Here is a 26,923-nt window from a genome sequence, read left to right as displayed (position 1 = left end):
TAGCTAACTAAACGTACTTATTGCATATCGTTTAAATTACTTATTTAGCGCAAAGGAAAGCTCAAAGAGTAAACTGGTTTAACCACTTACTTGGCTATTTATACATTTAGTTTATTTACTTTACTTATAAGTAGTGCAACTAGAAATGTGCCTCGTCTTTTTTTAGACCCTCGCATCGCTGTACTCAATGCGCACTGTGCGTCGTGGTCGCTGCCCCCGCATGAGATTCGAATGTGCCTCAGAGGCTCCCAAGCTGCGCAGCGCCAACAATTCCCGTGGCTACAATTGCGTACGCTTTGCATTCCCATTCCCAGTGGCCGAGGTTGCATTCACTGTTGATGGTGGTGGCTGTGCATCACCGGGTGCCTCGACATACGAATACGAGGGCGTCTCCATGACGAGCGGATGACAGATCTCATAGACGGGAACCTTGAGACTCGTCTTGCGTAACCCACCCAAGCTGCTGTGCGAGCTCGAGCTGGGCCCAAACGAACGTCATCTGGCCTCATTGCCCAGCTCCGAGTGCTGCGAATGATGCAGTTCGCTCTCATCGCCAAAACTATGCGCCGCCGCACTTGGCGTAATACTGGGCGTACGTCCTTGTATCCGAATGGCCGACATATCCGAGCCACGACGCGAACTCTTCAGGGAGACACTCTGACGAGAGCAGAAGCAACGGCAGATGATGCGCTTAAAGGCGAACCGAAAGTCTTTGGAGAAGAGCGCATAGATCATGGGATTCACAGCCGAATTGCAGTAGCCCAACCAGAATAGCACCGAGAAGAGCAGCGGATCCACGCAATCCTGGCAAAAGGGTCGTATGATGTAGATCGTGAAGAACGGACACCAGCAGAAGATGAACATGCCCACGATGATGGCCAACGTCTTGGCTGCTTTAGTTTCCATGCGAAATCGTTTCACCTGTGCCTTGATGTTGCGTCTGCCCATCTTTTTGTTCGCCGAACGCGGATGTCCGCCAACGCCGCCCGCTTCGCTTGTGTTGCTCTGACGTCGTCCCAGCTCGGGCAGCGCTTTGCTCACCTGCAAGTAACAGGTGCTGCCTCCATGATGCTGTTGCCTGTAGAGCTGCGATTCAGTTGATTCGCGGCCATGCGAACCGTTGTAGTGCACCGAGAAGAGCGCATTGCTCGAGGGACGACGTTCGTGCGAGGATGTCTCCGATTGTGCCAGCTCATTGATGTTCTCGCTGGATGGATACGAGACTGAGATCTTGATCTTGTCGTGCTGATGATGCAGTCTCCGTGTTGCGTATTTACTCAGACGCTCGGGCGATGGTGTGCCCAGTGTTGTGGTTGTGCTTTGGGTGCTGCCATTGCTGTGCATCGAGTCCTGTTGATTGGAGCCACGTCCACGATGTATGCGCAGCGTCAAGCGTTGCTCCTCGAAGCGTGAGCCAATGCCTTTGGAGCCTGTGCGGGGGAAGGGGGAGGAAAGAAAATCGGATTCAGCATTAGTTGGCATTGCAAACAAATTTACAATTCTGTTTCCTGTAGCTCTCTTTCTCTCTCTCTCTTTCTCTTATTGAATATCGCTCATACGCCCTAGTGCACAACGGTGCGCAACACGCACGCGATTTTGTTGCCTACTAACTGACTACGACAACTGACTGCCTGTTGTTCGTGCCAGGCCAGAACAAACTGGGCTGCACTTTAGTAAATTAAACGCGTAATTATGCAAATGTCTTTGGCATAAACGCGACAAGCACTCAATGTCTGCCTTTGTCTGCCTCTCTCTCTCTCTCTCTTTCTGTTTCTTCTTCGAGCCGGCAACAATGTCGTCCTGCTGTTGCTGCCCGTCTTAGGCGTGTTTAAGCTGCCTTCAAAGCGAACTTTATTTCATTAATACACATACATTTGCATAATTTCGCACACACACACACATAGAACTCTGTTTCTTGCTGCCTCTCGTGACGGACTTGGCTGCTGCCCGTTTTGCATTTATTACTCATACGCACGTTTAACAGCTGTATAAATTTTCATTACATGCCGCGTGAATGTAATGAATAATCAGCACAATAATGCCTTGTCATTCTGATTGTTGTTGTTGTTGTCGCTCACAGTCGTCGTATCCATTATTAATGGCCTCTGTCTGCAACATAGCAAAGCAAGTTCTCTGACCTATGTATTGAACCTACAACAATAAAATATATATTTGACCTGCCGGCCACTTTAATGTGAAATGCGAACTATGCGGTCTGCTTTTGACTTTTTGATGTAAACGAAATAGTTGTTCACTGTCCAAATGCGATCAAAGTAATTGATTTGCCAGTCGTCAAGCGAGTGGTTGAGAATGTAAAAGAATAAAGCATTTCATGCCATTTCCAAAGTCAGTTTACTGTCTTCGAGTGCAATGCAATTAAGTATTAAGTTGTCGAACAAACGAATCAATATTAGTTTGGCAATGGCAGAGTGCTTAAATTGAACTCATTTCAATTAAAATGCTTGGCTGAACCTCAACTTCATTGCTTTTTCGGTTCTAATAAAACACTCTTTAAAATGCTTGTAATAAACTTTGTTAACTGACCTTTCAGAGCTCATCAATTTGTATTACAAATTACCTTTACTTTTGTTGGCGTTCGTTTAATATATTTTTTTTGTTTGTATGTTTTCATTGTCATGTGTGTGTTGTTTGTTGTTTGGTTTTCTGCATTTAATTTTTATTGAAAATGCTATTTGACTTAACCAATATTATCGGCTGATTTACACATAAATATATTCATTAAATACAAGTATATAATACATAAATATATATAGTATATCGCGTATAGTATATAGTAATAACTGAACTGATGCACACATTTAGCTGACAACAAAAGGGAACAATAGATCTGCTTAAAATAGGTACTTAGTATACAGACATACATACATACATATAATATAAGTTAGATTTAAGTTAATGCTAAGTAAGTATGTACTTATCTCACAGTGTGTTTGTTCAACGTGAGTGTAAGTCCCCATTTTAACTTATACTTAATATGCCTTAGGCCTAGGTAAATACACGAAAATTATTGCCATTAAGTTACAATGTCGTTCGAATGCGAATACTGTCAATGTCAATGTCAATGGGCTGCTGGCGGCGGTTACAAAAGTACAAAAGCGAAATAAATTGGCTCATGTCAGATGTAAGTAGATGTAGTTGTTACTGCTCTGTATTCTCTGTCTCTCTTAGAGCACACGGCCCTTGCAGAAGCCACCACGTCGTATACGTTTCGTGCTGCCGCTGGAATCGATATCGATGGTGGTCGCTTCCTGTGGCAACGATGCGGTACGCTGCAACGGACTCGACGTCTCATAGCTGCCGATTAGTCAGCTGAAATCAACACCATCGCCATCATCGGAACAACCCGAAATCGTTTTATGGAATGTTGCCGGTGCCATCAATGCACGCGCTGCAATCATCTGGAAATTCTCCGATGCCCGGAAACCGCTGCGAGTGCAAACACAACGGCACACGATGCGCTTGAATGCAATGCGAAACTCATGCGAGAACAGCGCATAGATCATCGGATTGATAGCCGAGTTGCAGTATCCCAGCCAGAAGAGCACTGAGAATACCGTCGGTTGAATGCAATGGTCGCAGAATGCGCGTATCAAATACATGGTGAAAAATGGCAGCCAACACACTATGAAACCGCCCACAATGATGGCCAATGTCTTGGCTGCTTTCGTTTCCATGCGAAAGCGTTTCACCTGGATTTTGGCGCTGCGTTTCCCCGCACGTTTCTTGGCCGCTGCTGTTGAGGCCGAGTTGCCGCGCTCCAGATCCGTGGCTCGATTGCCGGCATCCAGATTGAAAGTGGTTTCGCCTATGTCGAAGAGGCTGCTCTTGAAGGAGGCGCGACGTCCATTCGACAACGCATTAGCGCCGCCTTTTGCGCTCACTACGGCATAATGAGGCGAAGGTGGAGGAGCCTGAGATCCTCCTAGGCGTGGCGATTCCAACATATTCTCGGAGGAGGGAAACGACACTTTGATGGCCACCTTCTCGTGACGCTGTCGATTCACACGCATCGAGGTGGCACGCTTCGGCGTGCTCAGCTGTGAGGCAGTCTGTTGATCCTCGTTGTTGAGTGCGGTGCCAGCTGCTCCGTTGCTGTTCACGCTCAAAGTCGAGGACATGGAGTGGGCTGAGAGTGGAGTGCGCTGTGGTGTGCCGCAAGGACGACCGCGATGAATGCGCAGGATTAGTTGCGAGTCCTCGTCACGATTATTGCCCCCCGACTCGCGTGGACTGCCTGCAATAAGTCGAGTGTTTTTTTTTGTTTTGTTTTGTTTGTTTTGTTCGGGAAGTCGAAATGGAACTCAGTACAAAAATTGTTTGTAATTGTTGGTGGTTGTGAACATTGATTAACATTCAGTTGTTGTATTATACATGAACTTTGGTGTGGATTGTGATTGTTCCTTTTTTTTTGTTTTGGTTAGAGACAAATGAATTATTGTAATTTTAGCTTGTAGTTGTAAAAGATTTGGTGAAACACGTTAATATATAAGGCAGGAATCTAACTACGTTAACATTGAGATATTTGTTGGAAAAAACATTTGCATATTTATAAGTATGTATGTTATATATTTATATTAAATCTGCACACTACGAGTAAGTACTTAATATAGTTATGATAATAAAGAAATGGACAATAAAAAAGTCATGTTCTCAATTCTCATTCTTCATTCAATGCCATACAAATTTATGTAGCATACTTTTTAGGGCATGCTCAACAAAGTCGTTAAAAAAGTCGTTGAACTCGTTGTAAGAGATATTTATTAAAAAAGAGTGTGTATGTGAGCGAGGAATTGTTAAGAAATTTGAATAGAGAACATGCTCCTGTAAAAATTTGAAATTTATTAAATTATTTTGGGAAGGACAAGGCATCTGCATTCCAATTATGCTTAAATAGATTTAAGGTATTAAAATAATATTTCAATTACAATATATATAATATATAAATTTTAGAATTTACAAAATCTAAAAACTTTATTGTCGTCAAAAAGTTTTGTTTCAAGTTTTTCGGGACTTTATCTTATACATATTTATTGTTGGAGTTTTCATTTCTGGCAGCATCAATTTATGTTATAATTCAAGTTTATTTGTTTTTACAATTTGTTTATATGACAAGTGTTTGTGATAGATAAACTTAACAAGGATTTTATTTGCATTTGGATTTTGTTTTACTGTTGCCAGTAACTATTCTGCATTTAATCGGATTTAAAATTATACAAGTTTCGAGAGATGGCATGCATTTGATGTGAGGATTACATAAAAAAAAACTGTTGTTTACTTAATTTTCAAATGATACAAATAACAATTCGAGTGGAATTTTTATAAACATTTGCAACCCAAAAAAAAGCAAACGTAAAATTTATTAATCAACGTCCTGTGGTGTCGTGTATCAATCAGTGTTCCTATTAAATAATTGAAATGTCCAACACAGCCAGACCGCAATTTGCATAATGGAATTTAATTAATTTCAACTGATAGACGATGGTACGAACCATATTTGGCATGTCGGAAATATCCACATACGAATAAAATTTACAGACAAAAGTTTCCCGTATCAGATATGATTTGCTTTCAGGGGCCAAAAACCCGAATGTTCAATATGGAAATATGCTGTGTGACCACCTTGTACTACAATATTGGTAGAAAGCAAATTACATAAATATCAAAAAGAAGAAAAATATGATAAAAGTCCATTTGCATAAAAACACACAGGAAACGAACCCATAAAAGTATGTATGAAAAAATGCAAATACAAAAGACATGCTTTTGATTTATGTATAAGGTATAGTTGCCATATCAGGAGCAAAAGGAAACAAATCCATGTTAATGCCAGCAATATTCCATTTGAAAGAGTTTTCAAAATGGCAAACAAAAACAAATTTTGTCCTATTAATGTGCGCATAAAAACTATTTTTATACATATTTGCTTTACTTTGTGTGGCGGGACAAAACTCTCTTTTTTCTCTCTTTCAAAAGGCCTCGGGCATTATGTGGGCAACGCTTTCGCCAGCGAGTTAAATAAACGTAAGAAAAATGCGCGTGGGTTTCCGCAGTGAAAACAAACAAACTGGCAAACAAACGAAGCAAACTGTTTTCCAATCTAAGCTGTTGACAAATTGAAATGTTTTTGCTTTCCCACTCGCAGTCGCCGTCGTCGTCGGAATCGAAATCGCAATCGCATATGCAAATTGATGATCAAACACCCACCCATAACGGGAAAGTAAATAATAACACGGGCAATAAAAAAAAATAAATAATGTACGATTTCATTGATAATGTCAGTGCACAAATTGTTTCAAGAACTGTGCGCTTTTGTGGCAATATTTAATGAATATTGCATCGTTATATTTGTATATTTAATTATATTGCCAATTGTTTGTCTATTGTATTTCCTTTTAATTAGTGTGTTTATATTCACTTCATTAAATGTTTAATTAGTCAATTTAATGTCGTTGTTTTTTTCCAGTTGTGTGAATCAACAACACAATCTACACATTATAAAGCAGCCTATGTAACCCGACATCCGACTGCATTTGACCTTTGAATGGCACTTGATGCTAAAGGGACCTGGAAGCGGCTCTAGTTAATGGGCGTGAGAGAGAGACAGAGATAGAGAAAGAGAGAAAGAGTCGGAGTGAAAGTCAAGGCGAAAGCTGAGACAAGCAGGCGTGAAAGTTGCCACGGCTGCCAGAACAGTTTTGTTCTTCTAGTTGTTGTTGTTGACACAGGGCCAGGGTCATATCTTTTGAAATTGAAATTTTGAAAGCCCTCTCGGCTCATGTGCAACTGGCGCAACAATAACAGGCTCAAGTGCTCGACGCTCGACGCTCAAGCTTGGGGGTCTCTGGCTTGGTTTGACGCTTCTGCGTACATTTTAATAGTCTCGACTATGCCATGAACCTCAGCTAGTTTTTTGAACTTGAAACTTGATTACCTTCAAAAGCCACTAAGGAGCGTGTGGGTCATATAGGAAAACAACCCGAACAGTAGCAGCAAACAACAACAACAACAACGACCTGCCATACGCCTCCGCATTGTGTCACGAAATGTTTTTAGACTTTCGTTTTCTTTTTTTTCTCAGCATTTGCGTTTGTATTTGTGCATAAAAAACTAGCGAGAAACGTGGCAAGCGAAAGAATAGAAGACACGCACGGCAAGTGGCCCGCACACAAAAACTATAACAAGCTCAGCGACGCCTGTGTGTGTGTGTGTGTGTGTGCGTGGGCGTGCCTTAGCGTGCGTATGTGATGTAGTTGTATTTGTAGTTGTAGCTTCAAGGCTGTCGCTACTGATGTGCTGCGAGGCGACTATTCCGTAAAATCTGGGCTTTGTCTACAAAATAGCGTCGACTAAGGACACGCCAACTGCAAAACAAATCAACATAACATCAACAGCAGCAACAACTACAGCAACAACACCTCTAAAACAACGCAAATAAAACAATATGTGTTGTCGTCATCACTAACGTCGTAGAAGCTCACATTTATGACGTGCACAATTAGCACAAGTTTCAGTTCAAACAAAAGGCATTAAATTGCATAATACGCATTAAAGTTTCTGAGTGAAATCAGCAAATATAATACACGCTACTTAGAAAGTAGTCAACAACAGTCAAGAAGCTATGGGTCTATTCGTCTGTCCTGCTGTCTATCTATTTAAGAATCAAGAATTCAGAGCATAGGAGCCTATGGTATAATAATTTTGTGCCTGCTATGCATAGGATAGAATGGTATTATAATTTTGATAAAAGACAGAAAGTTATTCAAGAATTAGTTTTATTTTGAAAAACGACAACTGCTATCGGGTCTTTCTGGAGAAGTTATATACCAAATACGTATACAGTAAACAAGTATATCAATATACCAAATATAATCATAGTTTAGTATTTTATTAAAAATCGGTAGCTGGTATCTTAAAGTCAAGCGAATTTGATTGTAGCATTCTTACTTTTACGATATGACAACATGCAGCTATATTATTTTAAGTTTATAGAAATTTATCAGACATCTTTTCCTCTCTTAAATAGAAAAACTGTGCGACTAATTAAATTTTTTAGTTTAACATAATAACAATAAACATGAAAAATATACATTCTGAAAAAAAAACATAAATCCTTAGTCTAACCAAATTAGTAACGCCTTTCGCTAAACTGAAGTCAGCAATTTCTATTTGGTTGGGCGGTAATGAAAATTATATGTTATGTTTTTTTGTTGTTGTCTATTAAACTGTCATTAGGCTTGTGGCAAATTGTAGGCACTTTTGACTGGACTGTTTTATTTTTGGGGAACTGGCTGATGTGACTGTGGTGGTGACTTGTGGGCGGGGCCAACGCAATTAGCAGGAGCATTGACTCTTACGAATGGAGCGTTGGCGTTGTGTGCACGAAACGTGGCTATTGATTTTTATTATATAACCCGTCATTTAGTCAGCTAGTCAGTTAGCCAGTCGGCGACTGGGGAAGTGAGTGAGTGAGTTGGCCTTGTTGTTGCTTTTGATTATGGTTTCAGTTTTGGTTTTGGCTTTGGTTATGGCTTTGGCTTTGGTTTTGATTAAAGCCAATGCGTGCGCTTGGCTTGGCAACACTTTGGACGGTCTACCTAGACCCCTAAGTCGATGAGATTAAAAACTCAACTAGAACTGTGCTCAATGAGCTGATCAGCCGGAACAAAGTGCGCACTGCAGTATTGGCAAAATATTGCGCAACTAATGAGCCAAACACATGTGAGACATGTTTCTAACATACGTATACATTTAATAACAATTTAATTTGTCCTTTTAAAGACGACTTCAAATAAAATGTATTTCCTTTGGCCAACAAAGGCGAAGCACAAAAAAAATCTAGTTAAATAGAGATTCAAACGCACACGCTCATCTCTTCTCAGTAGATTTTTCTGCCCTAATGGCTGAAGTTTGTTCATTTCATTTACGCTGCCTTTTTGCCTAAGCCGATTTGTTTGATGTCCTCCGCCGTTGTGCTCATGGAATTTACTCAGCATTGCATGAAAAACAATGCTCATTATATGGATTGTACATCTACATATGGTAATACTTTCCTACTGACTTGTCAGAATATGAAATACACTTGTTCTACTTTATTTATTCAGTGCTTAATTTCTCCACAACTCAGCGCCGAACTTTCAGTCAAACTATAGTCGAATAGATAATAGAGAAGCAGAATCAAAATTAAATATGTACATAGTTATTATTTGTTTGGACTACACACAAAGTAAACTTCCCCTAATACTGTAAGGGTATTAGGAAAATATACATATAAGAAATTCTGTTTGTGGGATTGGAGGAAGAAGAAAAGAAGAGCTGACTAAAACGTTTTGGGGCTAGGCTTAAAGGGAATTTCAAATTATAAGCATACAAAGTGTGTCATTTGTGTGTTAACTGAATCCAAATACAATTTGGCTTAAACTCAGGTGGAGCAGGTGTAAAATGTGTGTTGAAAAAAGTTTACTTAAATTATTGACAATTTTCGATTAAAGGTAATTTTAAAGTTTCGTACGTGTATGCAGAATATTTATAATGTTTACTTACATGGGTAGAGACTAGGCTATTAAACTATGGTAGAAGCTACAAGTATGCATTTATTTTGTATTAAATTTAATTTTATGGTTGGAATTTAGTTACAAGGATTTTGTGTGTGTTTTTTCTTTGATTTAAACATACATCAGAATTGTTAAAGTTATTTACTTTTGTTCTTAATAGTTAACGAATAATTTGTTTGTATTAACAGTTGATTTCACTTAGGGGACTATTATTTCGGGGCAACTATTTATATAGTAATTATATAATTTGTTTTCATTTTTGTTATTTATTTTTATTAATGATGTACCGAGTGCAAAAAACACAAAAACAATAAGCCGACAAAATAATGAGTGTGTATGGTTATTTATAAATGTTTTTCGTACCAATTGAGTATTAAGTCGATTTTCACAATTTTTGCTGACACAGGACAATTACACACAAAGGACAACGAGATGATTTATTTAGCTGCCAATTTTGATATATCGTTGTACAAGTATTTAACCAGGAGTTAAGAGACAATGACACGAGTTTATGTTATGTATAATGTATAATGTTTAATATTATTTTTATTTTGTTGTGTTTACACTTTCGTTTTGGTTCGTTGATTTTGTGGTGTGTGTTAAACCAAAAAAACAGGATCAAGAGGACGCCACACAAATATATTCTACACGTTTAGAGTTTGAAAATTGTTTGAGCAGTCGATATTATATATAAATTTTGGATAAAATTGTACTTGAAACGAACTACATACGCTACGTGGATTACACAACTTACGCTAAAAATTATCAAATCGAATCAAAGTTTGAATCAAATTGAATTGAATTGAATGAGAATTAGTATAAAATATATATATTGAAGGGACAAAAACTTTTAGCTACGCACAAGTTGCTGAATGAGAAAAATATGTGTCCAATAATATGTGTGTGTGTATTGGAGATGGTGTTCAATAACTGCCAAACATCACTGTACTCACCCTTGGTCGTCTTGAAGCCTTGATTAATCGCTCTCGTCGTACGCACAGCGGCTCGATAGATGCGCCAGTAGAAAAAGAGCATCACAAACATCGGTATATAGAAGGAACCGAGAGCCGAATAGAGTACGTAGCCTCGATCATTGGTTAGCTCACATTTCCAGGGGCAACTTGTTGCCGGTTGTGGCACATTCTGCACTGGTGGCGCATTTATAAGATCATAATCCATTTCAGTAGCAGGTGAAGTTGTTGTTGTACTCGTAGTTGATGTTGTTGTTGTAATGGTTGATATATGAATCTCAGCTGAGCCATCGATTGGCGCAAAGTTGCGATCATATGGATCGTAGGCATTGCCATTGCCCTTCGCAGTTATCAAAGAGGCTGCGGCCTCTTTATGCTTAATAATATTGCTATCTATATCTAGTTGCTCATCCTGTGTGCTTGACATTGTGGTGGCATAGTAAAGCGTATAATTTCCCCGTGTGTAGGTCGGTTGTACCATGGCCTGCGAACGATGCACGAAGAAAACGAAATTTGAGTTAGGGAAATGGAATATGAAATAACAAAATAAAATGTATATATGACACTTGACGGGGTTATATATTAAAAGCTTTGTCATCGCAACCACATTGAAATTCTAGATGCGAACACACCACAAAAAAAAAATGAGAAAAAAGTAGAAATTTCCAGCTCACACATTGCTCACCATAAGCCAATAAAAATGCAACTTAAAGCGGTTTATTTTGCACAAGATATTCGGCGACGTGTTGTGCATAAATATGATGATGCCAAAAAAGGTGTAGCATACTTTTTTGGGAGCACGAACTGAAGACGCTTTTGATGCTTATGCGCGTAACTCGACTATAAAAACACCCTAACCTAATAGTTTAAACGTTGCCGCATAATATATGAATGTGCGGCAATTTCTTTCTATTGATTTGGCATAACTTTTGAACTCACACAGCTGACGCAGCATAAATGCTTCTTCGTTCTGCTGGCGACATAGATTAGCACACCTTTCTTTGATACCCTCGTTTCATACGGTTTATGGATATGCGAGCATAATAAAGTGAAGAACGTATTAATAAAAGCCACCCTCTCTCTTTGTGGCAGTTGAACAGTTTAAAGCCATGGGGGGACATCTGAGAGTGAGAGTGAAATTACACGCACACACACAAGATGCTCTGTCATATGCAGACAAGCCAGAAGCACATACACCTGACTCGAAATTGAATGAGTGAAAGATGAGCGAAGATGTTGGAGAGGGAGAAGGGAAAGGGATCTGTTACATTGGCCGAGCAGCTGCCAACAATGGCACACGGCCGTATCATATTAATAATCGATACCCAGCAGCATTGGACACATATAATTCTGAGTCAGTTGAGAAATGAAGCTCATAAAGTCAGCACTGAAATGTGAAGCAATTGCAGAGCCGAATGCATTCAACAGATGCAGTATGAATAGCATTTCAGTGAAGTTGCTGAGTAAAGTTGCCAGCTCAGTTAATGATTTCGATGGCCAGGCTAGGCCATTAAGATTAAGGCAAACGAGATGTGTGTGTGTGGCAGAGACAGAAGTTGAATCAGTGATGGCCCCGCTAGCTATGAGAGAATTATGTGTGTGTAAGATACGAGAGTGTGTCTGTGTGCTGACCAACTCTGAATGTCTCCATTAGCCACAAAGTTGAAACAATATGGCCAGTGAATTTGTTATTGCTTGGCCTTAAGGCACAACAAAAACAAAAGACACATAAAGTGTTGAAGGAAGTCGTATTTCGTTGGCCCAGTTAGTTGCGCTATCAGCAGTTGCTGATCTGATTACCCAACGAAACATGAATGATGCCAGCCAGTCTGTCTGTCTGTCTGTCTGGGGTCTTGTTGTCATGTCGTCGCATGTGTAGCACATTATTATCATTGTCATTACGTAAGTATTTTTATGCATGTGCGCCAAAAATGACAACAACAACATCAACAACAAAAAAAAAAACAAATAGTCAGACTGTCAGACAACACAGCAAAAACAAACGACAAGCTTGCCGACATAAAGTCACAAAGTGAGAAAGGTTTCGGGGTTTGGGGAGAAGCGAAACATGTTGGCACAAATAAGCCAAATTGCAGCCAGGCTTTTCACATTGTGGCTTTGCTTTTTTTGAAGAGAACTTTAACTTGTGTGTAATGGTGTCAATGACAGTCTTATTGAGAACTTTGCTGCTGTCCAAACTGAGGTCGGCCTGAGGTTTTCGTTTTTCGCCTGAGGTTGCATGCCAAAAACAGTTTTCGCATTTTCAATTTCAACTCCGGTAGCAGCGAAAAATTGTTAAAGCAGTTTAATTTATTGTAAATACCGCCGCTTGTGGGTGTTTTTTCGTGGACTTACCTTTTGATCCTTCCAGCCCACCAAAGGTGGAAAGCATATAACAAATGAGAGTACCCAAATGCCGGCGATTAAAGACTTGGCCTTCTTCGTTGACATAATGCTTGGATAGGTGACGGGTCGCGTGACTGCAACGTAGCGATCCAACGATATGGCACATAGATTCAATATCGAAGCCGTGCACATCCAGACATCCACAGCCAACCAAATGCGGCACCAGACATCGCCAAATATCCAAACCTAAATAAAATATAGAAAATCAGAAAACATTTGGGAATTTGTTGTTCAGTTAATCGTACCTTGAACACCTCCCAGGTGGCCGAGAATGGTAGCACCGCGAGGCCAACGAGTAAATCGGCTACGGCTAAGTTAACGATGAAAAAATTGGTAACACTACGTAATTTGTTTGAACAGAAGACGGCGGCAATGACAAGACAATTGCCACCAATGACCAGTACGTTGATAAACTCGAGTATGGCCAAAGAGATCAGATTCGCCGGTTCCGTCCATTTCACAGATTTAATGAGATCCTCACACTCTGTCTCATTCATGGCGGTACTTTTGTGATGGGTGTATCTTTGTGTTCACCACCTGCAACAGTCAAAAGTCAAAAAGAATCAAGAATTTATTATACTCGCTCGTACATAAATTGCGTTACTCAAAGCCAGCTCAATGCATAATTAGCCCATGTTGCCTAGACCACAGAGCACATTGCGTGGCCGGCATGCCTAATTAATTTATGAAAACAAGAAATAAAAGTGGCCAAAAGCAAAAGTGCTCGGTGTATATAAAAAGGTGAACAATCGGGCAACACACAAAACAATAGCCAAAACCAGTAAAACTTTTGCTTGTTTTGCTTTTTCGAAGATTCCTGAACAATATCAAAACAAGTAAGGAAGCTACAATCGAAAGTGCTCGACTGTGATGTACCCGTAAGTCATTTATAATGAAAAGAAATGATTAAGGAATTAATTTTTACTACAAAAATAATAAAAATATACCAGTGACTTTATTTAGTATATCTATATAGTTCTACATTCAAAATATACCAAGGAGTTCAAGTTTTCAGACAAATGTTCAGACTTACTAGTTTAAGTAGGCGTTTTTCCCACACTAAAATATTTCTTGAATGACTTCTACAATTTGTATCTGATGGATCGTACCTGATATCTTTATCTTTTATAGTTTCTGAGATCTAGGTGTTCATACAGACAGACGGACAGTTGGACATATTTATATCATCCCACAAAGTTATAATCCCCTTCTATTCTATGGGTAGCGGGTATAAAAAGCTTTAATGAATGGCCAACGGCCGCAGGCCAAAAAGTGAAAGAGAATACACGTAAGCCGGGCAAAAATGCTGTTTAATTCTGCTTGAAAAATTATTGCAAGTTAAGCGCTTGCGGAAACGGAAGCGATGACATTTCAGCAATTGCAACATGGCTGCGCGGAAGAGGGAAAAGCGAAAGCACAAAGAGTTGAGGATTTACCACTTGGTATTCAGTTGGCGTTCACATTGCAATTTAATTGTGGTAATTAATTGTCGTCATTGTGAACATATTTATTAAGCATACACAGTAGCAGCGCACTTATGAATGGCATTTTATGAATGAATTCCAATGCGTTGCCATAGCGAGCGCTATTCACTGCCATCAAACAACAAGCTATAAACACTGGTCGATTGCAAAACGGCCAATCAATGTCCATAAAGCGAGTATTTTTGCGCACAATTTGGACGCTAATCAATATTTGTGGCGAACAGTATTTAAAAATTATTTTTGACTTTAATGGCGAGGCACGCATATAGCCAACAACAACAAAAACAAAAAGAAACAGAGACTTCTATTGGGTTGGGTAATTGCTGGGCATGGAATATTCAAGGCACGCAATAAATCGATTAAAATATATATTTGGTTTAAGTACCCATGACTCTTGACTCTCAACAACAATATACAAGCGAGTATAGTTAGAAACTTTGGCACGTCTGCTTTTGTTTCTCATCATCATCGGCAACAGGAGAAGCAGAAGGTAAGTATAAGGTATAGAAATGCATATGCCGAACGAGTTGAGTTGGTTGGTCTCTTGTGATTGAATGCAGCTGTTGTAGTTTGTATTTTGTTGCATTGTTCACATGGCACAAAAATTCATAACAAACTGAAAGAGGACCTTGCTGGCTGCCTGATTGGTGATTTGCTGAGAGGGTAATGCGCTTGTTGCTGTAATTACATTCCAACTGCTATTTCTGTTCAATATTGAATGTCAAAAATTCATTTCCCACAGAAATCGATTTGTGTGTTTCGAGTCATTGTCAAGGCGAATTGTGACGTTGGCTACCTCAACAATTTCACCAAACGTATTACGTACATACAAAGTCTTGAAGTCTTTGTGCATTGTTTTCCACTGCATAGCAACTTTTGTTTAAGTATTTTGAGCAAGCTGCTTTCGGTTAATACCGATAATTGGGTTTGTGTATGCGGGTGTGTGTGTGTGCTTTGCAACTATGGAAGTTGACAGAATAAATTGCATTTATAACTGAGAAGAAAAAGCAAGTACTATACTATATATAGACGAAGTTGCTCTGCAATGTGTCAAAGAAGATATTAAAGTATAAATATTTCGAGAGGAACTCTACTATACTTTGCTCATCACTTTGCTTGCGAAGACTGAAAAAATTGTTGCGAGTTGTTGAGGGGGAATATGACGCGGTCTCACAATAAAGGCAATCAGCCGCACTCAGTCTCTGTGTGTGGAAGCCAACATAAATTACTCACATGACAAAAAATATGAAGCTGCCTTTGTGACCGGGGCATGCAAATATTTTAAAAGACAAGGGGAGAGATATATATAGAGCACACGCTATCTGTGAGTCAAGGCAAAAAAACGGAGAGATTTTTGTCTAGCATTGAAAATTAAAAACACAAAAAGTGAGTATGCTATAAGAGTTGGTTGATATTTGACATTTGAAATTGCGTGGTAAAAGTGAACTTTATGACAGCTAATAATGAAAAATGGCAAAATTAAGTTACAAGTTCAAAGTTTGCTAACATTAAATTGTTGCGCATATAATAAATAATTGACATTTAAAAGGAGACGCGTGTGTAAATCCCAAAAAGCTTTTTTTTTCACCAGCCACTCGCAACTCGCAGCGAATACGCAATTTCGCCCTTTTGGGCTGCGTTACGCATACGCAGGGTTGACGAAGGCTTAACAGCCGCGACATTAAGCGCGTAGGCAGGGCAAGGCATGCGTTAAATTTAATTACAATGCCATGAAAAAAAGAATTAAATGAAGCAAGAAAAAAACAGTGGCATGCATTTCGAAACGGCTATTTAATTGAGAGATTTTCTGAAGAGCCGCATAAAATTTCAATAAAATGTGAATGTTAATGCGAATGCGAATATGTGTACATTCATATTCAACAGAATGTTACAGCTCATTTTACTTATATGTGTAATAATCTATATGCATAAACATATATTCAATTCAATCGAGATAAAAGCAAAGCACTTTGAATTTATTTTGCCATTTATTTATGTGCTTAGAGCTGAGACTGAGCTTTTAGCCAAAACTCCAATTTCACGTATATAGTATTATAAAATACTGCAATCTATCAATTCAATGAAATTATTATTAGCATGTGTGTGGGCAAGAATTGGCTTAGCAACTCAGCAAAAGTCTAGTGCAGACAATGCTACAGATATGTGTGTGTACTTAAAGTATTTTCAGTTCAGTTCTCTTCCATTCGTATTGACATTACTAATGGACATGCCACTTAACAAAAGGCCAAAAGCGGATTAAACACTTTCCCATTAGACACTGCGATTGTGGTTGCCATTCAAACGCTTATAGTCCGCAGGTATGAGAACTTTCATTGCATTCGCACAACGCAATTAAATGGAGTAGAAAATGCCATTAATAGAAATGAAATTAAAACAAGCAACTTTGAATTTCCAATCGTTAAATCAACTTAACCTAATCAGTATAATTTAACGAATTAAAAGCTTATTTGCTCTATATTTAATATTAGCCAAAAGTGTCTTACTCAGCCACAACTTTTCACCACCGAAAAACAGAGCTCAGCGCCAATTAGCACCACATGCAGCGCACATCCACAAATGAGCTGAATTAAGTGCAAAATTTGCAACAATTTTGAGCGGAAGTTGAGCATTACACAACAACCACACACACACACACATTCAGACACCCACACACACACAGACAGAGACTGAACAATTTTTTGGCTCGGTAATTTGTGGCAACTGCATTTGGCTGTTGGCAACCCGCAGAAACTTTTAACTTAATGTTGATAATTGCGCGAGAAATAACCGTATTGCAGAAAACAAAAATGCAACGAAATGAAATAAAATGGTGAAAATGGTAAATGGCAAATGCGAAATGCGGATGGGAAAATGGTAAATGGTAAATGAAAAAGCAAACTACTTGTAAAATACAAAATTTTGTTGACTTCAAGTTGAACTTTGGCACTTTGGCTAGCAGAGGATTCCCTACCAAAATCCGTTGAGCCACACAACGAACAGTGCTGCTTTTGTGGTTGTGGCAAACGCAGACAGACAGAGAGAGAGAGAGAGAGAGAGAGAGAGAAAGAGAGAAAGGCAGAGAGTGCCACTCTCTAAACTGAAATGCAAATGTAAGCCCCTTAATCACTCAGCGTCCTCAGCCATGGATTTGTTGCGGATCGTCTAGCTATTATAGGAATCTCATTAATTAATTATATTCTCTTTACTAGCAAATTCCTGATATACAAACTAGCATCAAATGTTAAATTCAGTCGCAGACTTTAACTAATTACAAGTGAGCAGAGCTTTAAGACTTAGTTGAACTATTAGCGAGTCTTCTGGAATCCTTTTTTGTGACATGACTCGTTTCTTTAATGCGCTTTTTTTACGAGCTGACATGCGACGTGAGGCGCGATGCCGTGGCGTATACGTAATGTTTACCAAGCACATCACGCGTGCCACACACATAAAAGTGGAGTGCATTCGTTGCCATTTGTCACAAGTGGCATGTAGATTCATGCCATATGCAATAGGCATGTCGCCGAATGTGTTGGTGCCTGCTTCCCTGCCTGTCTGTCTGTTCCTCAACTTGTAACCTTGACAGTTACAATATAATCAATGTCTTGGGCACGTATCAACATGTCAAAGTTGATTGCAACATGCGACTGAATACATTGCTGAAATGTGCAACTCACAATTTTGCCAGCAACAAAACGACAGCAGCTGCCACACATGTTGCACTGCACTGTATTTCAATTGCCGTTGACATGTGTGTGTGTGTGTGTGAATGTGTCCCACAGGAGGAGGCATGTGAATTTGTAGCAACAACAGCAACGGGGCAGGATGTGCGTGCCTTCATCAACAGCGGAAACGGCAACGGAAATATTAACAGGAAATGTTGCCAACAATATTTTCAACACGTCAAGCCGGACTAATTATACACACGTTTAGAGCAAAAAGAGCTGACTTATGATGAACTAGTTGGCAACTTGTGGCAAGAAGTGTTGGACTTTTAATATATAGTATCCTGCTAAGAAGTTGCACGATTTCTCAGCTTAATCATCGTACGTATGCATATTGATTTAGCAATTAAATTGAATTAGAGTTAATTGCAGCAGTTGCTGGCATTAATATGTGATGATGTTATTTGAGATTCTCTCTGTCGAAATATAGCAGTTGCTCGCTTTTACTCACCAGTAGCAGCAGTTTGTTGTTGGTTTGTTGTAACCATGAATTACATTTAGTTCGTTGCTGTTGCCCTATGGCCATGTTGTTGTTCTTGTTGTTGTTGGTGTTGTTGTTCTTCTTCTTGTGCTTGATATTGGCAAACACTCGCCAATTTTAATGCCCCAATAGCTGTAGCTCCGTCTTCATCACGTGGCCCCCGGCGCCCGCACGTCGTCTCCATTCAGAACACAGAGATCCGTGTGCCGCTCTACTTTGCTGTGTGTGTTTGTGTCTCTCTCTCTCTTTCTATGCAAGTGAGCTGCTGCTTGTTGCTGTTGCTGCTGTTGCCTCAGTTGTTTGCTTAAGCATATAGAACAACAACAGCAACAATGTGGGGCACGATTCACTTTGAACTGCACTTGCACTGGAAATCCTTAGCACTCACAGCAGCAGCTTGCTCATCAGGCAAAATGTTTACACGATTGTTTACACGACAAGCTAGCTGATAGCTGGGGAAATCTCTTCTTTTCTCTTATTTTTGATTTTCTTTTTGCTTTTTTTTTTGGCACGACGCAAAACGTGTCAGTATAAACTTGGCTCTAGTATTTCACAAATAAACTGTAAACAAAGAAGAAAAGCGAATGCTGTGAGCTATTGGCAAATATTGTGAACGAGTCGTATACGTAATATATATAAGCTATAGATTCAAGACATGCAAATACAAGTGACTTGGGGATTTTGTAGGGTTATCTCGATGGATATCCTTATGGCATTAATTTACTAGCAACTAAAGTGCAATTGAAGTTGATTGCAAATTGTTTGGCGAACGAGTGCAAAGAACAACAATAATCCAAAATGTAATTGCCGGGCACCGAGTAAGTTTGCAATAACTTTTCTGGCAACAAGTCACCTGGTTATTTGTCAGCTGCAGCAGCAATCAATATTTATAAATTGCCATTACGAAACTTTTGATTGCAACTGTGCAGTTCTTGAGAAAAGTTTTGGCTTCTCTACTCTCAACTTTCACATTTCATTTGTTGATTGAGCAAATAAAGCGATTAATTTTTCGGCTTTTATGCGTAAATAACTCAAAATCTCGAACGAAGAGAAACACAATGTTATTTATGTTGATTAATTTGATTTTTCAACCGCAATGCAGTTGCACTTTTTCATCCGTCCATTTTATGAATATTTTCAACTCATCCAGTTTCCATTCCATTCTCTCTCTCTCATTTCATGCGCTGTCATTTTCCAAATGGCAGAATTTTTCCAAGTTGTCAGGCAACCTTTTCCTTCTGTGTTCAGCTGTGTTCAGGATACGAAAATGAAACGTCAAAGTGCCGAGTATGACAAATTACATTTCCATTGTTAATTTGTATGCATAGCTTGTCCTGTGCAAAATGGAAATTACTTTTAACGTTCTCATTTTCCCTCTGCATACACTCAAAACTGTGGCCAAAAACTTTTTCAATTCAACTTTCCTGAGCCTACACACAATTGAATATTGACCAACAAGGAAAAAATCAATAGTTGAGTTCGTAATCAATGTTTAAATATGTTCCGCGTGTCGGTGCGACAATTTATGATATTTAAAAATAGTAAAAACGACACGAAAAATGTATTTTATTGTTTGTACCATAAAGTGAACGACAGTTGTATCGCTTATCTGGAATGCGACTCATTTCAGTCAATCAGAAAGGTCAAACCCTTTCCTTCAGTGTGTTAATAACCGCAATTTAAATACACTCGCCTGAACTTTGCCATATAAAATAATTATGTCCATATATTTTCCCGATAAAAGTGACGCAATATAGCAATCTATGAACTCATTACTCCGGCTCACAAAGCCCTCCTCAAATAAATCACAAAAATTCTAATATTCTTTGTGTAATAACTTATTTCGCTGTCAGCCAAAGTAATCTGCATCTGAAAAGGTTTTTCTGTACGCAAAGGGCGCCGCGCCCACAATTTGCGTTTGTTTGTTTGTTTGTTGTTTTTTAATAATACAAAAATATTCGACAGATAGAAGCTTTGGCTCGTCAAATAATTCCATTTTGGACAGCTTAGCTAATGACCACAGCGAGGAAGAAGTAAAAGGGAGCGCAACACACAGAGTGAATATCCGAAAACATTTTCTAATTTATTAAAGCAGCTCAAGGCTTATGGCTGCTTAACATGAAAATACACGGCACGAGAATAGAATAAAAGGTACAAATTTAGTATGATGTATTTATATACAGCTTAATAATAAATTCTAGTCAACTACTTATTGATGAGTCAACTTTTGGTAGAAATTTTCAAATAAACTTCAATTGTAGTTTTCAGAATTTTTCCATTGCATACTTTTAGGGTGCTTGAAAAATGCGCAAATGAAGCTAAGCGAAATGTTGTGTGAGCAACAATAAAGCAAGATTTATGGGCACATTAACGCAAATTAAAGCATAGATAAACAAGAATTATTTGATGGAGATTTATATTTAACATAATATGATGTATAATATATGCTCTCGTTCACAAGTGTTTTAGCTGCCGTTAAACAAGAAATTTTCAAATGTGCAAGCTCTAATAAGATAAAACGACATAAATATTGCCATTATGGCGCCCCAAAGTCCAGCTTAAGAGCCGAAAATGTCAAGTGTGCTGTTCGGTGGTAACAAGGCAAAATCACTCGGCTGCAAAACAGATTGAGATTTAGACTCGAATGTGTCTTAAGTGTTGGGCGCACGACACAATTCCCATTTCCCTAACACACCTTACGAGAGCAGCTGTTGTCCCTCGGATGTCGTTGTTGTTGTTGATGTTCTCATTGTTTTTGTTGTTGCTTTGTGCTTTATTCATTGTATTCTCGCCTGCGTAAATAAGTATGTGTAAAAAATTCACAGCAAGCAAGTTGCATTTTGCCTTTCGAGTGTTGTGCGCTTTCCTGGCAAACGCATGCTGTGTGTGTGCTATGCTTTCTATGTATGTGTATGTGTGTGTGGTTGAGTGTTTTATGGCTTTCATGCTTATTGCTTTTCCAAAAGCACACACACACACAAATACACATTGAGATGCTGATATAAGCAGCGCTGACGCGAAACGAGCGGCTACTTCGCCTCAGACCTACAAAAGGATTTATGCACCATGCACAACAAAACAACAACTAAAAAAAAAATATACAAAAATTGTACACCAGACATATGCATATGTATTTTATGTATGTATGAGTATATGTGTGGGGCGTTGTCTTTAGCTTTGCATAAAAAAATTGGCTGTGAAAACGCTTTGGGCAAATTTGTTTTCAGTTTGCGCACATTCCTTTCTCCCTCTTGCATTTCAGCAAGTTTTCCTTTCATGATGCTTCATGTTGTGTGTTACTGCCGTTTTATTGCTCCTCGCTTTTAGTTTTCTCTTATTTCGCATTTATTTTCATGTGGCCAAAGCAAATATTTTGTGGCCCAAACTAAATAGTTAAAAAGCTTTTGCAGTTTTAAATTTTCTAAAATGCATTTTTAAATTATAAATTTCATTTCCCATAGAAATGTTTTAAATCTGGCCATTCCACTGGCTCTTAATGGGGCGTGTCACAAACTTGGGGCGTCATAAGAAACGCATGAGTAGCTGCCAAAAAAACAAGCAGTCATAATGCTCAAACAGTTAGCAGGTAATATAAATGAAAATTGTACTCACAATTAGCCTAATTGAAAATGGCATTAGAAGAGAGCGAAAAACGAAAGCAGATCAATAACTAGACAAAAGATTGCGCTGGCAAATTGATTAATTTCGAATATTGAAAAACACACCCACAACCCACAAAATTCAAAGTGGATTTGTCATTGTCATTGCTAACTCAACTATAAATCTATATAGCGGAAAAGTCGAACTGCTTCGACAACAAATAGTTTTTGAAAGCTGACATTGAAAGCGAAATGGGGGAATCGAAATTGAAATTGAACAGAAAACAGAGAATTTCACAGAGCAGAACTGAGCATTGCACAGCACAGCACAGCAGAGAGAATTGCCAAATTGATGAGTTGTTGCCAATTCGAGCTGCCAATCAACATGACAAAACAACTGAAATCAAATCCATAAACTGCAAATGCATATTCCATTTGTTATGTACTTGATTTCAAATACCCTGAGAATAAAATCATATAAAATACAATAAAAAATGAAAATAATTTGCAGGTGAAAAATGTCTGCAGTTAGTAGAGTATGCTGGAGTCGTCTACTTGAGATTTTGATGTCATTTGATTTTTTCAGTTTTTTGCATAATAATGCGAAATGCAAATGCAAATGCAATTCGTTATCGTATCGAGAAAACAATTTAAAAGCCAACAAATGCACATATGAGCAACGCTTGAGGCGTGGTTGGTAGCCCCCAAAAAGGAATTTGATTTATTTGTCAGTCGTTCTTCGTCGCTCCGTCTCTCTGTCTTTTGTGTCGTATCGTGTCGTTTGACAGCTTTTACATTTCATTTAATGGCAGATGACTTTGACAATGCGAATGCGACTGCGACTGCGAATGCGAGTAACGACAACAATCAAAGCAATGACAAAACTAAATGACAAATTATTAAACTGAACGAAGAGAGAATCATGCAAAATGACTTCCTTGGTGTGCAATTAATTTGGAGCATGACACGAAAAAGTTGCCATCATTAATTAACATTTTTCTTTTCTTTTTTCTCCCGTTTGTCGGGGAAAAAGTTAAAAAAGAAAGGCTGTGTGTGTGTGTGTGTGCAGTTCATTTGGCACGTTTCGGGCATATAATCCCAGTCGGAGTGTCATTCGTTAGACGACGAAGTAGAAGTAGTGAAGTAAGTTAAGAAGTAGGACGCTGACTCTGTCCCAGGACAGTCCAAGCAACCAACTGCGCTGTCTGGGTGGAAGAAAGCTCATTTCCGTTTTATATTTAAACACTTGAGGCTAAAATGTTTGCGTTCCCAATGCCCCGAGAGTTGCTTGCCACTGCAAAATCATCATAAAAAGGCAAGAAATGAAAAAGCAAATAGCCAAAGCAAACCAACAACGCAAGGTTGTTGCCCATGGGATAGGTGTTGTTGGTTGGTAAGTGGAGGTGGGCCATAGAGATGTGAATGTGTTGGCAATGCTTAGCAAGTGGATTTTTAAATTAGTTTGTAGACACTCTTAGACTTATGCAGCTCGAACGAAAGCGAACGAACGAACGAACGAACTGTTTGGCGTTGTCCTTTGGGCAAATGGACTTCCACATCATTGGCTGTGACATTTTGGTGCTTATTTAAATGAATTAAGTGATTTTTCAAGTGCTAAGCTCGCCACGAGCTGCAAACTCATTTCCGCCTCTACGACTTTGCCATTCTCTCAGTCTCAGTCTCTCTCGGTCGTTCGTTTTATTTGGAAATGCTTTCCCAAAAACTTGGCTCTTTAAGCTTCATTTGGCAACCATTTTTTATGGCGCAACACTGCAATGAGCTGTTTATTTACAGGCAATCAAAACTTTAACAGCCGCTCGCAATTTTCGTTTTTTTTTTTTGTGCCTGACGCGCTTCTTTATGACAGTCTATCTATTTAAACAAGACGCAAACGTTTCTAACAAACTGCCAGCTATAAATAAAAATGCGTTTGCTAGCAGCACACAAAAAAGATACCTTATAACTAATTTTAAGAGTAAGAGTAAGATATAAAAGTTGATGCTGATTTGCTCAAATAATAGTTCGCATGTTTTATATCCAATCTTAGCGTATATACCCAACGCATTCTCCGCTGGGCATTAAAACGCATCAATCCACTAACAAATTAGGTGTGTGTGCAGATCATAAAAAAACGTGTGAAAGATATTCTACAGATAGCCACAAAGACAAATACAAGCCGCATATTCGAATATATTGTTGTGTGTGTGCCCTTATATTACGTTTGTTGCCACCGAAATTCTTGTTGGCGCTGGGTAAATTTTTTTTGCTGTTGTTGTTGAAGGCACCTGGCTCACGCGTCGTATGCGCAATGAAGTTTGGTGAGCCTTTGTCATTGTTTGTTTTCTGTTTGTTTTCGCATTCGCTGTCAGACTGAAAATGCTGTTACATTGCCCATACGACACGTGTGCCATGCGAGCCGTGAGGTGACAAAACATTGCAATAAAGTTGCAAAGTGGCACGAAAAACGCGAATCGCTTGAAACAAGCGTACACAATTCGTGAAAGGGTTCACACTGCTGCCAGGCAGTCTTCTTTCCCCTCCCCTTCCCCTCAGCTCGCCCCATCGATTGCTCCTTCTCTTCTGGGCGACACCTTTCGCTTGAAGCATCTTGAGGCAAACAAGGCGGCTGTATATTCGTGCTCGAGCTGTTTTATTGTTATGTTATTGTTATTTAATGCCAAGTTTAATGCCAGCGCACACAAACTGCAGACACCTAAAACAATTTTATAACCACCTCATAAATAAGTAGATTTCAACTGCTTTCCTTATAAGTGTTGGGGCACCTCTCACTCTATCTCTCTCACTCTGTCAAGCTTTGGGCAGCCACCCAGTCAGCAGTTACCGGTTACCAAGTTCCCAGTCGGTAGTTTCCATTTCCCATTCCCACACACACACACTCGCACACTCACGTGGTTATTCTCACTTTTGAATTTGAATGTTTTTCGCTTTAGCTTTTGTTGTTTGCTGTTCAAGTGGACTAAAGAATCTCAGGTTTCATTACCTTATGCACGTAGGCCGTGGCTGTCGTCAAAGTTGCTTTTTATTGTTCTTGTTCTTGTTGTTGTTGCAAAGAAATTATTTCGAAATTTGCATGCACTTGACAAACTCAAGTACTTCAACCGCATCAAGTCCTCGCCGACGCTCTTAAACATTTAATTATTTTTTTTTTTTACTGTACTGTATTGTATTATTCACACATTCACAAGAAAAAGCTTTTATGCTCATTAGCTGCATTTATTCATTATTAATAATGCTCACCAATGACATTTGCAATTTCACAGTCTGACCTTTTTCACATTTCGCATTCTCTATTGTGCGAGAGCAGCCCTTTTCGACAGTCAATTACAATTATCTACATCAAATGTCAGTTTGCATATTCTAGGGACACACATTACTGCAAGTTCTCTACTCTCTACTTTGTGTAATGGCTTTTAATCGCCACTTTTCGGTTCGACATATGCTTGGCTTGGAGATTTTCAACTTGTTATTAAGTCTTGATACATTTTGGAAACTCTTAACTTCTCTGACAAACACAAAGCACAATGCTCAAGTGTCATTTTCAGTTAATGTTATTGAAACTTTATCACTTAGTCAGCGCGCTTTGTTGTTGAGGCTGTCAGAGCTGATATATCAGCTTATTGAGCGGGATAGGAAAACAAAAACTTTTATTTTCTTGTTTTTTTTTTTTTGTTTTGTTGTTGGTGGGAGGAGAAATGAGCTATGTCCGGCAATATGGTGTTTAGGCGATGATGCAAAGGCACTTTAGTTAATTAGACTACTGGAAAAAGTGTAACAAAATCTGTTACTAAACGAGCACGTGCCAATTTGAAAGCCACAATATTGCACATACAACAATACGCGTCTTTCTTTAATGACATTTTGTAATATTGCCCTTCCGCCTCATTGCTAATTACGTTGCATTGAAGAAGCCAAAAAAAGCAACGACTAAATGTTGCCCTACAATGAGTTCATTAAATCATACACTCTAAAATGTATCAAATCTACTTTGTCAGCGTTTATTGTATGAGATTTTTTGTACTTTACATCATTTAAAAATTCCAAAACGTTTGTAACACAATTACGAGTATTCTACCTGTTTTTGGTTGTGAGCTGAGAACAGGGTAGAGAACAAAAAAATTAACATTGCTTTCGACACCGAAAGCAAAGTGTAATTAGTTGAAGTTGCGGATTTACGGCCGAGTGCAAAGCGCAATAAAAATCATTCAAAATAGTTGCACTTGAGAGTTCAGCCCTGAAACGATCCCAAGCCCAAAACAAGAGTCATCTATAGAGTATTTTCAAATATATATATTTTTCAATTTGCATAACTAAACGCCGTTGGCAGCTGCACAAAAAAGTGCGTTTAACTGCTCTCAAATCGAGACTCACCTGAATAAATCATTGCGATCGCGATCGTGAAGTCGAAGGCGATTCTGGGCGAGATTAGAGACGCCAAATTGATTGAAAATTCGGTCAAGTTTTCAAGCCGTTGTTGTTGTTGTTGTTGCACTTGCTGTTGCTAGTTGTTGTTGTTGTGGCTGCTGTTGCTGTTGCCGAAGCTGATGCACTTTACTGGCGGTAACCGGCTTGACAGTTTTGTTTAACAATTTTTGTGTTTGTTTTTTATACTTCTGCTGCTGTCTCTTTCGCTCTGTTTGTTGTCACGCACGTTCATATTTTATAGTTAA

General features: G+C 38.9%; 1 protein-coding gene and 1 long non-coding RNA gene across 3 annotated transcripts; one reads left to right on the top strand and one right to left on the bottom strand.

The window, feature by feature from the left end:
- Positions 1 to 26,923, bottom strand: LOC133836599 (octopamine receptor Oamb). Of its 2 annotated transcripts, none has more exons than XM_062267179.1 (6): positions 26,625 to 26,923; positions 18,607 to 19,197; positions 13,195 to 13,486; positions 12,899 to 13,135; positions 10,526 to 11,027; positions 1 to 1,430 (listed from the first exon to the last, which is right to left on the bottom strand). In XM_062267179.1, exons 3-6 carry the CDS (start codon positions 13,444 to 13,446, stop codon positions 496 to 498), a joined length of 1,926 nt encoding a protein of 641 aa, XP_062123163.1. In that variant the 5' UTR covers positions 13,447 to 13,486; positions 18,607 to 19,197; positions 26,625 to 26,923; the 3' UTR covers positions 1 to 495. The 2 variants fall into 2 exon arrangements, with proteins under 2 accessions (XP_062123163.1, XP_062123164.1); XM_062267180.1 differs by lacking the exon at positions 1 to 1,430 and adding an exon at positions 2,657 to 4,255.
- LOC133836600 (uncharacterized) lies at positions 4,467 to 6,275 on the top strand. The gene is made up of 3 exons (XR_009893749.1): positions 4,467 to 4,573; positions 5,450 to 5,747; positions 5,807 to 6,275. It is a non-coding gene; the product is annotated as an uncharacterized LOC133836600 (long non-coding RNA).

Source organism: Drosophila sulfurigaster, chromosome 2R (assembly GCF_023558435.1).
Source record: "Drosophila sulfurigaster albostrigata strain 15112-1811.04 chromosome 2R, ASM2355843v2, whole genome shotgun sequence".
NCBI lineage: Eukaryota > Metazoa > Arthropoda > Insecta > Diptera > Drosophilidae > Drosophila > Drosophila sulfurigaster.
This window is presented reverse-complemented; position numbering and strand designations above follow the sequence as displayed.

What these genes read in the sequence shown, in the direction of transcription:
- LOC133836599 (XM_062267179.1), bottom strand. Translation starts at nt 13,446, where the DNA reads ATGAATGAGACAGAGTGTGAGGATCTCATTAAATCTGTGAAATGGACG. An exon ending in TGGGCTGGAAGGATCAAAAG is followed by an intron (nt 11,028 to 12,898) that starts GTAAGTCCACGA and finishes CATCGTTCGCAG; the next exon opens with GCCATGGTACAACCGACCTA. An exon ending in AGGCTTCAAGACGACCAAGG is followed by an intron (nt 1,431 to 10,525) that starts GTGAGTACAGTG and finishes TCCCCCGCACAG; the next exon opens with GCTCCAAAGGCATTGGCTCA.